Genomic DNA, 17,603 nt, shown 5'->3' with positions numbered 1-17,603 from the left:
TCAGCCCTCAGCAGCTCTCCTTCCTCTCAGCATCCTCCTGTCACAGCCCTGACCAGACTCAGCCCTCAGCAGCTCTCCTTCCTCTCAGCATCCTCCTGTCACAGCCCTGACAAGGCTCAGCCCTCAGCAGCTCTCCTTCCTCTCAGCATCCTCCTGTCACAGCCCTGACAAGGCTCAGCCCTCAGCAGCTCTCCTTCCTCTCAGCATCCTCCTGTCACAGCCCTGACAAGGCTCAGCCCTCAGCAGCTCTCCTTCCTCTCAGCATCCTTCTGTCACAGCCCTGACAAGGCTCAGCCCTCAGCAGCTCTCCTTCCTCTCAGCATCCTCCTGTCACAGCCCTGACAAGGCTCAGCCCTCAGCAGCTCTCCTTCCTCTCAGCATCCTCCTGTCACAGCCCTGACAAGGCTCAGCCCTCTCAGCCTCTTCTCATGATGATAATGCTCTGACTGAGCAATTAAAGTGAAAGCAGCAGAGGAGGAGGAGCAGCAGCAGAGAGGAGTGAGAGGGAGAGCGCAGCTCCGGAGTGTCACACTGCAACCGCCCCTCACTGGCACAGCGAACACCCTGACTGCCACTTCAACATGTCTGAAGTCAGGAAATTCACCAAAAGGCTCAGCAAGCCCGGGACAGCGGCAGAGCTGAGGCAGAGTGTGTGTGAGGCGGTGAGGAGCTCGGTGATACTGGTGAGTGCCCACCATTGCCCCCAGCTGCCCCTTCCCTCATCACACGTGGGGTCTATGGGGCAATGCCTGTGTCCTGTGCCCACCACTGAGGCTGCTGCCCCCTCCCTGTCCTCATGTGCTGGAGACTGTGACATTAGGAGGTGATTGTACAGGAAGTTTGCAGCAAGATGTGGTTACAATGTATCCGCCTGACACAACTTCTCACGTCTTCTTATGAGTGAGTGCTTAGCTGCTGGGGGTCTATCACAGATTATTGGGGGCTCCTGCTGAGGACCCTGCTGTCCTCTGCTCAGAGCAGGACACATCTTTGTTGTTGCAGGCTGATGGCAGCCACACCCTGGTGAGGAGATGCTGAGCTGAGGAGATGCTTGTACAGTTCAGCTCCTGCAGTGCTGCTGGGGCTGGGGGCGACCTGGACCACAGCAATGGCCGCTGGGCAACTTTTTCTCCCCATAGAAGTCAATGCAGAGCGATCAACTTGTATGAACCGCGTGAGTGGTGGGAAATGTCGTATGTAGGCGTAACATGACGTCCAGGACGCATTCTACGCAAATTATCCCAGGGTCCTTGGGTAATAGTCTCCCATGGTCTCTATTTGCTTTCGCCTTCACCTTCCAAGACTTTTTTTTATTATTGAACTTTTTTTATTCGTTTTATTACTACCATTTTGGGGTCGACACAACTTTCTGATTTCTTTTTATTCAATTTTTTTGAGAGGTGAAGTCATAGCTCCCAACCATCCCGGATTCAGTGAGACTGTCCCGATTTGAGGGCTCAGTCCCGCCGTCCCGGTCCATCAGGGCTTTGTCCCGGCTTCTAATTCTCACCTCTCCCCAACGTCTTCATTGTTCCGTAGGCAGTGACAAAAAAAGCGGTGATTCTAGCATTTCTTTTCTGCGTTCATTGCATGGCATAAATAGTCAAAGATTTTATTATATTTATATATATATATTTATTTATTTTTTTACATTTTTATCAGTCCTCCTTGAACCTGCAATCACATCATCGTATGTACAATATACTGCAATGTTGCAGTGTATTGTAAAATTGCCAGTCTTTTAGGTGTACCGACATGGCAGACACTATGTGATCGGAGCAGCGCCTTCTCCATATAGTACATGCAGTGCACTTATCCACTGTACATGTACGGCAGATGTCGCCAATAGAAACCTGGACAGAGTGCATCCATCCCCTAGGTGCCAATGGCCCCAACACTTGCTTGGGTTAGCTGGGCGCTGGCGTCAGTCCTTCATAACCCTATTAAGGGAATTTATCAAAACGCATCTTTTTTCTGGGCTTAGAAATATGACAAATTTTGGTGAATATATAGATAGGGCTTAGTTGGGGTAGAGGGAAACCATGGTCTGGCAGAAGTTGGTGTAAATTATAGTATACATTTCTGCCAGATCAAAGATGGTGTATATTATTGCCAAAGATGCGCCAAATTTATTAAGAGGCGTGCACCTAAATTTAGCACATTGTACTCCACCAGGTTTTTGGACAAGGGAGTTTGTAGCAACTTAGCTGAACATTGAATGGGTAAAAATAAAGATATACCGTATTTATGTACAAAACCACTTCAGTTACCCAGACTTCTACCCTACCCTGCTGGCCGGTGGTCCCTGCTAGTTTCTGCTTCCTGCAACAATAATGTACCATACGCCATCCACATGACCACTGGGGCCAAGTCCTGGCATTATTGGTCAAGTGTTTTGTATGTTGGCATCACCACTCAGGCCTGTGATTGGCTGCAGCGGTCACCTGAATGATCTATGGAAAGTGGATGTTGCAGGAAGTAAGCTGAGATTGGCGTGGGCCACTAGAGAAGGTTTGAAGGAGTAAGTAAAGTATCTTTGTATTTTCTTTGCTAACTGTTTCAATTCATGGAAAAACTAAGTTGATGAAAGCTATTTTATTGATTCACAGTTTTTGCCATGCTTTTTATAGAGGCAGGCAATAGTGATGAGCGAGTGTGCTCGTTTAACCCTTTAACCGAGCATGCTTGGTGCTTACCGAGTATCTTCGGCGTGTTCGTATATTATGTTTGAGTCTCTGCGTCTGCATGATTTACAGCTGTTAGACAGCCTCAACACATGCAGGGATTTCCTGTTTGTTAGGGAATCTTCACATGTGTTGAGGCTGTCTAACAGCTGTAAATCATACAGATGCAGGGACTAATATAATATATGAGCAAGCTGAAGCTACTCGGTAAGCACCCGAGCATGCTCAGTTAAAGGGTTAAACGAGCACAGCTCGCACATCACTAGCAGGTGACAGTGCTGCTATGGTGCCTGGGAGGTGATAGATGGCAGCGCACCATGCTTGACCCCTGTGCTGATTCCTTGTTCCAAAAAAATTGCACTTGGTTAGAAATGTATTTTCATGCTATGTAGCTTTTCTCCCTTAGTTGAATAAAAATGGAAGTTAGAGGGTGTTCAGCTGATGTATGAGCTGGCAGAAGGGGCCGAGAGTCGGTAAGAATATTTTGGACATATTTATGGGTTGACACTTGAGTTGGCGTGACAGATTGAGGGCCTGCACAGAAGGGTTCCCTTTTCTAAATGTGCTCTGGACTACCCACCTAGAACACACACTTGTCTTATAAGTTCCACCTCTCCTCAGTAATGTTTAAAATAGATTGAACTCCAATGGTGGTTGTTGTTCTCAGACTTAGGCCATGTTCACACAAAGTGTAAGTGCGGTGTTTCATCTGCTTTTTATCTGCATATTTTCTGCAGGTGTTCGGACCATTATACGCAATAGCAATCTTTCTATTTGCATTTTGCTGAGTTTTTCTATTTAATGTGTTTCTGATACTGATTTGAAACAGCACTTTTTAAAAAAAATTTTTACTGCAGAAAAGTTTTGATTCTGCATTTAAAAATGCAGCTGCGTTTTTTTTTCATGTTTTTACATACTTTTTTTTAGGGCTGCTCATAGAAACTTGAAAAAATATACCAAAAAACACACAGCTCAGCATCTTTAGGCCACGGCCCCACTATCAGTATTTGGTCAATACTGGGAAGTATTTTTTTCTCAGGCGTGGGAGCCAAAACCAGGAGTGGGTGATAAATGCAGAATTGGTGCAGTTGTTTCTATAAGGCTATGTGCGCACGTTCAGGATTTGAAGCAGAAATTTCCTGAGCGTTTCTGCATCTTCTTGGCAGGAAAAACACTGCGGAAAAACAGCACAGTTTTGCCTCATTTTTGATGCGTTTTTTTAAAACATTTTTGTACATCAATGAATGCTTTTTGGAGCTAAATAAAGTTATTTGGTGGGACATTGCTTTAACCCTTGGCTTATCCCTGAGCTGCTATTTTTAGACTAGAAAGGTGACATTAGGCAAACATGGTCCCTGGCTGTTATTAGGCTATGTGCCCACGATGCAGAAATGAAGCAGAACATTTCTGCAGCATTTCTGCATCTCCCTGGCAGAAAAAACGCATGCAGATTGTGCATGCGTTTTTCCTGCAGAATACATGCGGAATAAATGCGGATTCACATGCGTACCCACATGCGTTAACGCATGTGTTTCCGCATGCGGACTGACAAGCACTTTCCAGGCAATAGCATCACTTGGAAAGTGCTTGACAACTAGGTCACACTATATAAATCCATGCAAAAGGCAATGATTTATATAGTGTGACCGTAAAAATAAAAAAATAAAGCTATACTTACCCCCGATCCCCCGCTGCGTGTGCTGTCGCGCTCGTCCTGGCTTCTTCCGGGTTGCCGGCATCTCGCGAGACTGCCTGCGGTCACATGACCGCGACGTCATCTCAGGTCCTGGAAGGTAAGCGCTGCAGGGGCCGCCGGACAGGTGAATATAAACTTTATTTATTATTTTGATTCTTTTTTTCACAGGTACAATGGTACCCAGGTCTGGATGAGAGTCTTCTCTCCTCCAGAACTGGGTACCATCCGCACATAGAGACGCATATAATCCGCTTGTACAAATGTACAGACACGGATTCTATGCGTCTCAATGCAAGTCAATGGCGGCGCTTCCGCAAAATTAATGAACATGCTGAGGATTTATTTGCTCTGCAGAAATGATGCGGAAAAATCCGCAGCATGTGCATTGACATTGCGGAATGCCATTGGGGACCATGGGGTGCGGATTACCATGCGTTTTTGATGCGTTTCCGCTGCTGAAATTCCGCAGCATAAACGCATGAAAAACGCATCGTGTGCACGCAGCCTAATAGCTCACAGCTTCGTTAGCCGCTACGTCCCCATGAACAGCAACAAGCAGCGCTTTGGACGCAGCATAATTTTGTTGCGTCCAAAACGCTGTGTTCTAATGCCGCACTTTTGTTGTCGGTACATGTGAATCCACCGCATATAATGACACTTCAATCGGTCAAAATCTGCAGCGGAGACTAGTGTGTCCGCTACAGAAATTGACATGCTGCGGGTGAGTTTGGGTACGTGGCCACCATCAGGAGCCATTGTAGGTTTGGAGCTACATGTTTATACAATGTCAAACCCTCTGCGACCAGATGTTACAGCATAGTGGATGGGATCTCTAGAAATCCCATGTCCACTATGCGTGCATCAGAGGCTGCGAATCACCCGTGAACAATGACATGCGGCGCGTCTTTCAGGACCGCAGCATGTCAGATTCTCGTGCAGAGTCGCTAGTCTCCACAACAGAAATTTGACCACTAGAAAGTATAGAATGCTGTAAATACGCATGGTTCAGTGAACATGTGGATTTACTTGCTTTCAATAGAATGCAACGTTTTGGACGTAGCAAAAAATATGCGTCTAAAGCGCTGCTACGTGTGGATCGTGGGCACAGAGCCTAAAATTTAAAAGAAAAAATGGCGTGGGCTTCAGAGTCATTTTTATTACCAGCAGAGGGAAAGCCGATCTCTGGGGACTGATAATTAGTAGCCAGGGAAGGGGCCATTAGCCAGCAATGTTCCCTGGCTATTAATATCAGCCCACAGCTGTTTGCTTAGCCTTTACTGGCTAGATTACAGGGGGACCTCATAAAAAAATTGATGTAAGGTCCCCCTATAAAATCTAACCAGAAAAGGCAAAACCGACAGCTGCGGGCTGATATTTATAGCCAGGGAAGGGGCCATGAATACTAGCCCCCTCCGTGGCTATTAATATCATCCCTCAGCAGTGCCAGAAATTGCGCATCCATAAGATGTGCCAAATCTGGCATTAGCCTCCGCTCTTCCTAGTGCCCTGTAGTAGTGTCGAGTGGGGTAATGGGGTTGGGGTTCACGTCAGCCTTGTATTGGCGGCTGACGTGAAGCCCAGGTTAGTATAGTGATCGCTGCCACAGGGCCACAATAAAGTATTTTAATAAAATAAAAAACACACAGTTTTAAAAAATTTTTTTTAGTATTCTCTCAGTCCCCGAATCCCTTGATCTTCTGAAAAAAAAAGTAAAAAAACAACCATATTCCTCACCTGTCCGCCGTCACGACATAGTCCACGATTACCGCCAACGACTGTCCTTCGGTGATCCGGGCCACTTCTACAGCAGTGACATCAGCAATCACTAATGTCACTTCTGTAGAAGACAGCAATGTATACTGACAGGAGAGTAAAATCACTCCTGTCAGTGTACATGTTGCTGCAGGAGTGAGGTCACTGGGGTTCATCAGCTGAAGATCAGCTGATCAGCCCCGGTGAGCTCGCCACCAGTACTGGTGGAAACATTCTTGAGAATGTTCCCAGTGAGGTCACATGAGCGATCAGCTGATCGCTTACGTGACCGCAGATCCTGGCAGCGAAGTACACTGCTGGGAGCGAGCATGCTCCCAGCAGTGTACCGCCGGTCGCTGGGCTGAAGACATCGCCGGGGACAAGGATGACACCGGGGGGCGCTGGACAGGTGAGTATAGTGTTTTTTTTTTTCATTTTTACTTTATTTTTTTACCACTGCGGGCATGCCGGCTCGGCTGAGGAGAGTATTCTCCCCTAGGCCGAGCCGCTTTCGCTGTTATCACCTGGAGCCACGGTCAGATGAGAGGAGTAGTAGTCCTTCTCTGCCAACTAGGGTACCACCCACCGCAAATTCGCGCCCATTGGCTTTAATTGAAACGCAGCAAATCCGCAGGTATAAACATTATACCTGCGGATTTGCTGCAGTTCAATTAAAGTCAGTGAGCGCGAATTCGCGGCAGAAACGTGCGCACAATGGGCATGCTGTTTTTTTTTCCGCAATGGTAATCCTGAGCATGTCTGCATCATGTGCACAGCACATCAGGATTACCATTGCAATACCTGGCAGACGGATTACATAGCGTTTACGCCTCATTTTTGAAAAAAAACGCCGCAAAAATGCATCAAAAATGCTACGTGTGCACGTAGCCTTATACCTTCTTTCTGATTTTTCCTCACCTGGTTTTGGCTCCCACTCCTAGGAAACAATACTGACTGAATACTGACCAAATACTGATAGTGGGGCCGTGGCCTTACAAACACAGTGAGAATGAGTTTTCATGAAATCACATCCAATCTGCTTGGACAGTTAAATGCAGCAGATTTTCTGGACAAAAGAACTCCAAAAAAACCATGGCCTTAATATTCAGGAGCGCACCTGAAGTTTGACAGCTCTCACCAGTGGCATAATTGTGCAACTTTCATGAACTGTGCCCTCTACAATGCTACAGCATCACTAAAAAAGTTCATGGACACTAAAGCAGGCCACATCGTGTACTCCAGCCATCCTGCCAGCTTTAGATCAGTGCTTGCAGGGCTGTATTGAAAAGAGCCTGTAAACACTGTGCATAATTGGCCACGCTACTATACTGCAGCAGTGGTCGGTAACTTAAACATCGAGCATTAAAAAATAAAATTTCAAATTTAGATTAAAATTGCTAAATTGTTTTTTTTTTTTTACAAGTCTTGTTTTTTCTAAACTATTGATAAATATGAGCAGGTATTTTTCTCTTGGTGATTGCTGTTTATTTACTAGAATCTAAATATTGTTTTCTATATATACTACAGCCTGATCCACACATGGAGCTTTCGCGATAAAATGCGCAAAGAAAATAAAAGAGGTTCTAAAGAAACCCACATATGGGCTCATATACCACTCATTACTATAATCGAAATCAGTTGGATTTTATTCATGGTGTGTGGCATGTTACCAGATAATCCTGCACCAGCATTTTTGGCTGTATTTGACAGAAGCTCAGAACGGAGCCTTTAACGGAAATGTGAACAGGGCGGTATTGTGTTCTTCATAATATAAGCATATATATGAATCATCTTCACATTCTTCTACATCTTGTTCTTCTATAATTCCTTCTACACATCTCTGAAGAAATTGACAGGTGTTACAAAATTTAACGAATGGCCTTACACAGTCTGACATTTGACAGTCACTGTTGAGTATGAAGGGAAAAACCCTTTTCAGACGAGGATTGGTAACACCTATTTGTCAATTTATTCATACATTTCTAGGAGGAATAACAGAGTAGCGGCATAAATATGAAAGGGGTTTTCCATTACTTGAACAACGCCTTTTAAAGGGGTTGTCAGGTTGTAATCTACAAGTTTGCCGTCACACTATGTGACTGCAGACTTGCGAATCCTCGCATTGTGCGCACTACGCGCTGAGCATTCGGCGATGCCGGGAGCGGGCGATCATGCATACTCCCAGCCACATACCAACTAGATGGGCGCAGCCTCGCTCAATGCAAGTATGTTAAGCGAAGCCAGAAACAGTCTAGTCAGAATGTGGCCGGGAGTGTGCATATCATACACTTGCGGTCATATTACCGCCTGCTCCTGGCTGTGGAGAATTCTCTGAGTGCAAAGTGCCTAATTTGAGGATTCACAAGTCTGCAGTCACTGCAAGTGACTGCAGACTTGTGCTTTAAGACCAGACAACCCCTTTTATATACTGTAGTTCATTGTGTAAAATATTAAAAATCTGATACCCACTTCCCACACTTGGCCCAGTTCCCGCAATGTCGGTGCCCTCACTCATGAGTGCTCATGTGTCACTTGTGACATTATTAGGCCACGTGAGCGCTGCAGCCCATTAGCGGCCACTGATGGACTGCTTCACCTACACTCCCTTCAGACGAAACTTGAAAGTCCAATGGAAATGTGAGCCAAACAGTCCATCGGCGTCCGCTGATCGACTGCTGCACCCATGTGCCATAACAATGTCATGTAAGTACCGGCATCGCAGGAATGGTGATGGTGCGAGAACTGAATATAAGGTTTTTCTGTTATTTTACGTGGGGAACTACAGAATTTAAAAAGGGGTTTTCCAAGTTGCGGACAACCACTTTATCTAGAACAGACACAGGTTTTACCTAATATACAATGAACAGACCCATGTTCTGTTAAAGGGGGGCACCATTGCCCCTTTAGGCTGTGTGCCCACGTAGCGTTTTTCAAGCGTTTTTGATGCGGAATTTCCGCAGCGGAAACGCTTGTAAAACGCTTGGTAACCCGCACCCCATGGTCCCCAATGGGATTCCGCAAGTTCTATGCACATGCTGCGGATTTTTCCGCAGCGTTTATGCTGCGTTCAAAAATCCGCAGCATGTCAATTAATTTTGCGTTTCCGCAAGCAGAATTGCCATAGTCCAATGCATAAAAAACGCAAGGCAATTCCGCATGTGGAAAACGCGTGATAAACGCGCGAAAAACGCGCGATAAACGCGTGCGGAATTCCGCATGCGTTTTTCCGGGAGAGGACTTGCATTTATGCAGCAGAAATTTTCTGCTTCATAAATGCAACGTGGGCACATAGCCTTAGTTTTGTTTAGGCACTTCACTGCAGTTCTGCTGATCAGTGGAGTTACTGGTTATCAGACCCTCACCAGTCACACATTGAGGATGGTTTCCTGGAAAAGCCCCTTGGTTGGTGACACTGTTGTTACTTCTAGAACGTCACAGTTCCAGTCATCAAGCTTTCAATCAATGCTGTGTCCTACTAGTATAGCAGCACCCTCCCTCTTGAATATATTGTACTCCCCTCTTCAAGGTTTTGGCCACCTGTCCTGGGCTGTAATGTCACTCCAGAGACAATAGCTTCAGTCTGAACAAGACTCTTTATTATACTGAGTGACCAGTTTCAGGAAATATATTGTATGAATTGTTTGGCTGCAGTGCTTATCATATGACCTGGCAACGTGATCGCATCATCTAAACAAGTTTTGCAATATTCTGTAACCCCTTCTGTTTCACTTCAGAATTTTATTTCCCTTTTCTAGGATTTTCAAATAACCTCTGATTAAATGTAAAACAGATTTTATTAAAGAATCTTAACCCTTTTCTCCAAGCCAATTTTAGTTTTGTTTCTTTTTCTCCTTCCCTTCTCCCAAAAGCCATAACTACAGTATTTTTGCCATTAATAGAGTGTTATGAGGGCTGGATTTTTGCTTGATGATTTGTAATTTTGAATGACACTATTTATCAAAACCCAAAAGTGATATACATTTATTTTCTAATCGGCTTGAACAATTTGATTGTACATTTTTTTAAATTCTATTTTCCGTAAATAAATATGAGACAGCCATCTTCCATGAGACGCTAACAATATTCAGATATATACTTTGTAGCAGCTGCATTGACCATAGACCAGGGCTATGGAGTCGGTAAACCAAGACTCCGACTCCTCAATTTCCATGACAACAACTCCGACTCCACGACTCCGACTCCCTCATACATGGCTCATGGTTAAGTGATAAATTTACTGTAGCACAGATTCATCTCAGCTAAAAGTCTAGACCCTTAGATCAGGACTAGGACAGACATTTATAGGACATTTCATAACTTTCCCAAATTCTTATGAAAAAAATGTTCCCCACAAACTGCATTGAACTGCTGTACCCAATTTATTATATATTTTAGGAGTTGGAGTTGGTTCATTTTATACCAACTCCAATTCCACCAAAATGGGCTCCGACGCCGACTCCACGACTCCGACTCCACAACCCTGCCATAGACTCTACAATAGTCAAGAGATGTTCATTGGATTCCATTAGAAAGTTTTTCTAAGTGTGCAAAGTTGTGTAGGGGGGAATTAGATGAGATGTGAACATCACCTGTTGTGAATGGTAGATGGTGTTGTTATCTATAAGTGTTACGTGTCCAGTAATGAGATAACTGCTGAAGAGTTATCTGTACAGAATAGTAAGTATAATCCTAATATTTTGGCTTAGTGACCAGTTGAAAAATTACAATAATTTTGAGATATTTGGGATTATCCAATGCAGAGGAGTTTGCATGTTCTCCACGTGTTTGTGTGGGTTTCTTCCAAATGCTCCAGTTTCCTCCCACACTCCAAAGACATACTCATAGGAAATTTAGATTGTGAGCCCAAATGGGGACAGTAATGATAATGTCTGTAAAGTGCTTTGAAATATGATGGCGCTATAAAGCGAGTGAAAGATAAACCTCTTTTAGGAAGTAACCCCATAATATATCTTAAAGAATCATTTATAAGAACTCCCAGAAAAAAATTGTATCCCCTAATCTTTTCTAAATATGCATGTGATGTAATATAGGTGCGTTAAAATTCTGACCAATCGCCATCTTCCCTGGTTTCTAGCGCCGCTCCAGTCCACTGCTGGACCACGTGACTTCAAATTAGAGTAACTGGATCACACAGGGGTTGTGTATGAACCAGAAATAGCTTTTAGGACGGGGTCACGCGGACATCAATTCTCTCATGTGAGAGAATCGGGGCCGATTATCCAAATACTCTCAGATCAAACTTTGTCAAAGTTTGAGCCGAGTATCAGTGCACTGTGCTCCGATCCTCTCACATGAGAGAATCGCAGCACAGGTGCGGAGAAGATGGAGGAAGTAATTTTTCCATCTCCTGCATTGCCTGTATCCGCGGTAATCGCACTGCAATCGGATGACATTCGAGTACAGTCCGATGTTTCACACACACCCATACACTTGTATGGATGCGTGTAAGACTAGTCTCACATCCCCTCACAGCATGCTGCGATTGTTTTCTCATGCCGAATTGTTATGAGAAATAAATCGTAGATCTGCACTGCCCCTAGTATAACACTGGTCCCATCCGATAAAAGATCGCATAGCACTCGGCCATGTTATATGCTCATGTGAACAAGCCCTTACAAGGTAAGGCTTTGGAGGCTTGTTTTTAGGCTTCATAGACTTGCACAGGTGGAAGTGTGGCGCCCCTGAGGGTTCGACCGCCACAGGGATGCTGCACTTCTCTAATGGAGCGTAGTGTTTCTCCTCTGAGGTAAGAACAGTGTGATGGTCAGGACCCAACCTCCACATCCAACACCACACTTCTCCCACCAGAGGGGGCTATTATGCACTAGGTGCTGCCCCTACTGGGAATTGGGAGACAGGGGAACCAAGAGATAGAGGAACCAATTAGTGGGTGAGGGTGGAGGACTCACATTTTAGTGACACTTAATAATTCATATTTAATACACAACCATTTTGGTTCTGGGTTCTTTGATTGTGATCTCCCACCCTGAACGTGGATCCTGTGTGGACCTGCAGCGGATGGAGACACGGCCCTCATACCCTGGCCTTGGGTCGAGGGGCAGGTTGCAGATAATGTATGTCTCAGCCCAGTCAAGGACCGTGACCAAGAAGGCCCGGAGCTTAAGAGTGTAGCTGCAACGCAAATGGATCCCGGGGGGGATGCAGACGGAGCGGTATACGCCACCTGTCCTCGCCAACCTGATCTGTTCTGAGGGATTCCGGCTGCAAGAGGGGTACCGGCCCCCGACACCTGACTTTGCTACTCCACGTCCTAGTCAGGGAAGCCCGGCAGGCCCTGAGGATCCCACCGGGTAACGGACGGAACGGAGCTGCCACCCGTACCCTGTTTCTGAGCGTAGTCCAGAGGGAGACCCGGCCTATCCACACACACAGACAGGAAAGGACCCGGTCTGAAGTCTAGGAACACTCTGGTGCCGGGTCCTGATTAAACACTTGAATCACTCGGAGGTTGTCGGACCCTCGTTAATGGTGACCGCAGAACTCCGCGAGGAGCAGGAAAAAGCCTTGCAGCTGTACTCTTCAACGTGAGTAAAAACCCTGGAAGTTAACCCCTATGGCCTCCGGACTCTTTATTCTGCACTACACCGCACTACGTAGCACCAGACCTCCTATACTACAACCCCCGTCATCCAGTCCCTCTGCCCTGAGGCCCTGCTCCGCCTGTGGGGAGTAGTAACAACGACGGCTGCCACAACATCCCGCCTCAGAGGACTGCAGCAGCGCTGGTGGCCTTCACCAGGTGCCACAGGTGGCGTAGTCGAGATCAGCCACTCAACCCGGATAAGCCCGTACCATTCTTTTTTTTAGTGTGACGGCCCTGGGCACGGAGCGGGTCCGGGCCACGGCTGCACCCCATCGACAGCTTAGGACCCGGCTCCGAGTACCCCATCTTCCCAGGGTAGGGCTTACAGCGTGCGTGCTGCGTCGCACAGAAGTAGCACTGAGCCCCATACAGCGATCCCTGTATGAGCCGGCAAAGCTGAGGAGCGCTCACGTGATTCAGAAAAGGAGCGGAGCGACACTGGAATCCAGGGAAAATGGAAATTGTTAATTATTTTAATGCACGACATCACATACATATTTAGAAAGGATTAGGGTATAAAAATTTAGCTGGGAGCGCTTCTATAGCTCAGAAACTTTGTAATATATTCTTATAGGTTCACAGAATTTAGTTTTAAAGGGGTTTTGCCACGAACAAAGTACATTTTAATCAATAGATCTTGGAATAATAATTTCCACAATTGGATGTGTTTAAATAAAATGTCCCTGTGCTGAGATAATCTTATAGATGTGCCCCTGCTGTGTACTGTGTAATGTCTGTGTCTGATCATACAGGAACATGGTCTGATCATACCACAGCTCCTGGGCAGGGGAGGAAGCAAAAGAGTATACAGACAGGACAGCAGGGGATCACAAAGGATTCATTTTGTGAGGTAAAACATTTCCCTGCCTGTTTTTAAGCAATGTTTTATTTCAAAGAAAGAATCCGCTGTGATCCCCTGCTATAATGTCTGTATACTCCTTTGCTTCCTCACCTGCCCAGGAGCTGTGGTATGATCAGACCATGTTCCTGCACGGTCAAACACAGCCATTACGCAGTACACAGCAGGGGCGTATTTATAAGATTATTTCAGCACAGGGACATTTTTTGCAAACACATCCAATTGTGGAACTTATTATTATTCCAAGATCTATTGATTCAAATTTTGATTAAAATTAACTTTGTTCGTGGGAAAAACCCTTTAAGTTTTAAAGTGATATTTTAACAACATAATTATTGTCTGAGTACTATTGCATAGTCTTATAGACAAATGAATGTGTGTGTGAGGTCATCATGCATAGGGCTTTGGGGAATTACAAGCAGAAATGAGCAGTAATGACATGGGAGAAGGTCATATAGGGTGTGTTGTTGTACATTTCTCCATGTGATTCCACATTGCCCCAGGGCTGCCAATTCAAACCAGCAGACTCTTTCTGTCTACTAAATACAATTATATTACATGACCCACTAAGCAGCCTTCTCTGCAGCCGCAGTAGATCTATTTGTGTGTGTTCAATAATACCGTTCATTGGATTGTGTGTGTATTACTATTTGCTTCTAAATCACTTTAAAGTACACAACTTATATATATGTTACATATATATGTTCTTTCTTGATTAGAGGTTATCTGAGAGCATATGATATTGATGACCTTTCCTTAGGATAAGTCATCAATATGAGAATGGTGGGGGTCCAACATTCTGTACCACCACTAGACAGCTGTTATTAGCTCTGACGGCTGCTGAATGTAAACATTAATCAATGGAGCTGAACACAGCTTTGTTTAATGTGTAGCGGCCGCTGCTGGGTACTGCAGTATTGAATAGGAGCTGATCTGCAATTTTTGCTACAGCTCCATTCTGGTTTCTGGTCAGCTCCGGTCAATATTTTGATATTGATAACCTATCCTATGAATATTTTATTCCTCGTCAACCTGTTTTAAGTACTTCTATGTTTTCCCAGGAAATACAGATCAGCCATGCATGGATCTATCAGTGTATTATGAGGATGTTCAAATAGTACATCAGTTATCTCCACTTGTATTGTATTTGTCCATATGGATTAATATACTGTTTACAGTTCACTTTTTATGGCTATAGACTTCCCTTTTTGCATGTGAATGGCCCAATGTCTAGGGATTCTTCATGTCATTGTTGGTATAAGTAAAGTCTAAGTATAGTAAATTACACAGAACTGCTGATACATCTGTATTGCATGTTCCATGGCTATATGTTACCATCACGCCGCCTAAGTTCAGATAGGGGCGAGACCGGTTACATGAATTCGTTGGAATTCTGGGGGAACCGTTATTCCGGGCGACCATTGGCTGCAGCTTCTCTCAGGCACAGGACAGATTCAGTTGCAGTCCAGACACATTTGACAAGAGTCCTCAGAAGCGGTAGAACAGTAACATTTAATGAGGCACAGCCAGTGCAATGTAAATGTCTCTTTGAGCAACAGGCTCCAGTAACAACAGTACAATCTCCTTTGCAGCACCGCAGTACATAGTTTATTATCATGTAGCACAGTACAGCACAGTTTTAATGCATACACAACCACAGGCTTTTCCTTCTCGAGAACTCAATAGTACACAGCATTCTTTATCCTGCATGGAGATGGAGGGGGGGGAGGTTGATGAGGGAGATGATCTCTGTGACACAATTCCTTCCGGTCCTTATCTTTCTGCCCGATTATAGACTTCCTGAACTAACAGTGCAGGGTATCTGACCTGTGTTGAGCTTCACCCTGGACTTGAATCCTGTTCTCTTTCCTGCACTTCTGTGAGATACAGATCACACACACCACTTCTCTCTTTGGCTGCAGCCAGAATAGTAAACAAGTTCCCCACAATTCCCCTGGGGCTCTGCTAACCACTTCCTGTCTCTTGTGACTGTGCTAACTCTTATAGTTGCTGGATGCTTTTGAAAGCACAGTACTACTTCTGCATGTCACATATGCTATCAATGTTGAAGGTGGGAATGCCTTTTAGGTTGACTGGCTAATAGCATGCGAAACTCACTGGGCATGTAGAAATGAAATGATGTACTGACTCTATTAGGGCTGGTTCACACTTCACATTTTTGGTCCGAGGACTGTCTGTGAAAGAAACGGACTAATGTTATTGAATGGGGCAGTGATTTTTTTTTTCACTGACTGAATCTATGTGTGAAAAAATCTCAGCATGCGCTAGTTTCTTGTGTAAATCAGATGAGACTCTCCTACTCAAGGTGCAAAAAAAAAATGGATGCCATACGGAGCCACAGTGTATCATCCGATACATTGCAATTCTGTAACATAGGAAACTGTCAATGGTCTTGTAAATGATTAAATAACTACCATCATAGTTTCTTAAGTTTTTCTCTTATCCAAAAAACAAACAAACTGATGGAGATTTCTTAAGCTTCTCGTATCGGAAAAAAAAATACACATGTCATCCAAATGCTGTCCAAATTTTTCATGACTTGGAAAAAAAGCCATGCATGTTTTGGTGCAGATCACTTGGTCTGCAAAAAAAATCCACGGATATGTGAACAGCTCCATAGACAATAAGGCTATGTGCCCACAATGCAGAAATGAAGCAGAAAATTTCTGCAGCATTTCTGCATCTCCCTGGCCGAAAAAACGCATGCGGATTGTACATGCTTTTTTCCTGCGAAATACATGTGGATTCACATGCGTTTCCGCATGCGGATTGACAAGCGCTTTCAAAGCGATTTTAGCATCACTTGGAAAGTGCTTGTCAACTAGGTCACACTATATAAATCCATGCAAACAGCTTGGTTTTATATAGTGTGACCCGAGAGAATGGTTAAAAATAAAAAAATAAAGCTATACCTACCTTCCGATGGCCCGGCGTGTGTTGCTGCGCTCCTTCCTGGCTGCCAGCTGATCGCGGGACACTGCACTGAAAGACCGGCCGTCACATGACTGTGACGTCAGCGCAGGTCCTTCAGTTCTGCGCGATTGCTGGCAGCCAGCGCAGGGAAGGAGTCCAGGGGCCGTCGGAAGGTGAATATAATCTTTATTTTTTATTTTATTCTTGTTTTTACAGTTTCTTTGGTACCTGGGTGTGGAGGAGAGTCTTCTCTTCTCCACACTCGGGTACCATCCGCACATTAGAACGCGCCAATTACGCAGGTACAGATGCAGTCTTGCGGAATTGGCGCGTTCTAATGCAAGTCAATGGCGGCGAAAACGCAGCACTTCCGCAAAATAATTGGTAGTGCTGCGTTTTTTTCCGCAATGATAATCCGCAGCGGAAATTTCCACAGCATGTGCACAGCACATGCGGATTATCATTGGGGAACATTGCTGCCCTTCTACCATGCATTTTTAATGCGTTTCCGCAGCTGCAAAAACGCTGCGGAAACGCATTAAAAACGCATCGTGGGCACACAGCCTATTAGGTACATATTCTATTCTTGAAATACAAGGTTGGAATTTGTACATGAAAAAAATTATGTCTGAATGAGGCCTAACAATTATTAGTCTTGTTAAAGGGAATCTGGTATTTCACTGGTCAGTTGTAGTAAATGATTGTACTCCCTATACTACCCATGTTATCTCTGGAGTATTTTTACATTTGATCGTTACTTTGTTATTCTTCTTAGAAACTTTGATAAAAGGAATGGTAACACATCGTTGTCAGTTTATTCTTACATTTTTAGAAAGAATAACATTGAACGTTAAGTCTGATGTGTAAGGGGGCCGATGGTAGATCTGAGGGCCAGCGAGCGCTTTCAGAAAAGGTGCTCTGGAATTGTGGAATTTACAAACACAGATATATCCAGAGTGGTGACAGGTCCTTTTTAATGAGACATTAAAGAAGCGGTCCCATTAAAGTTTTTATTGGCTAAACCTGTGTAAACGTATATATAGTGTATACTAA

At 44.7% G+C, this 17,603-nt stretch overlaps 1 protein-coding gene across 4 annotated transcripts in view; it reads left to right on the top strand.

Moving 5' to 3' along the window:
- Positions 1-418: 418 nt before the first annotated feature.
- The window catches only part of DOCK11 (dedicator of cytokinesis 11), a 333,016-nt gene continuing 315,831 nt past the window's right edge, over positions 419-17,603 (top strand). For 3 of the 4 annotated variants that reach the window (XM_073641340.1, XM_073641339.1, XM_073641336.1), the window contains exon 1: positions 420-683. In XM_073641340.1, the coding sequence (XP_073497441.1) occupies positions 582-683 (102 nt within the window). In that variant the 5' untranslated portion in view covers positions 420-581. Of the gene's footprint in view, positions 684-17,603 lie in introns of all 4 variants that reach the window. The other variant, XM_073641338.1, reaches the window with a different exon arrangement.

Source organism: Phyllobates terribilis, unplaced genomic scaffold (assembly GCF_046119375.1).
Source record: "Phyllobates terribilis strain yellow unplaced genomic scaffold, ASM4611937v1 Scaffold_7__3_contigs__length_470593459, whole genome shotgun sequence".
In the NCBI taxonomy this organism is placed as follows: domain Eukaryota; kingdom Metazoa; phylum Chordata; class Amphibia; order Anura; family Dendrobatidae; genus Phyllobates; species Phyllobates terribilis.
The sequence above is the reverse complement of the archived record's forward strand: the minus strand, read 5'-3'. Positions and strand labels throughout refer to the sequence as shown.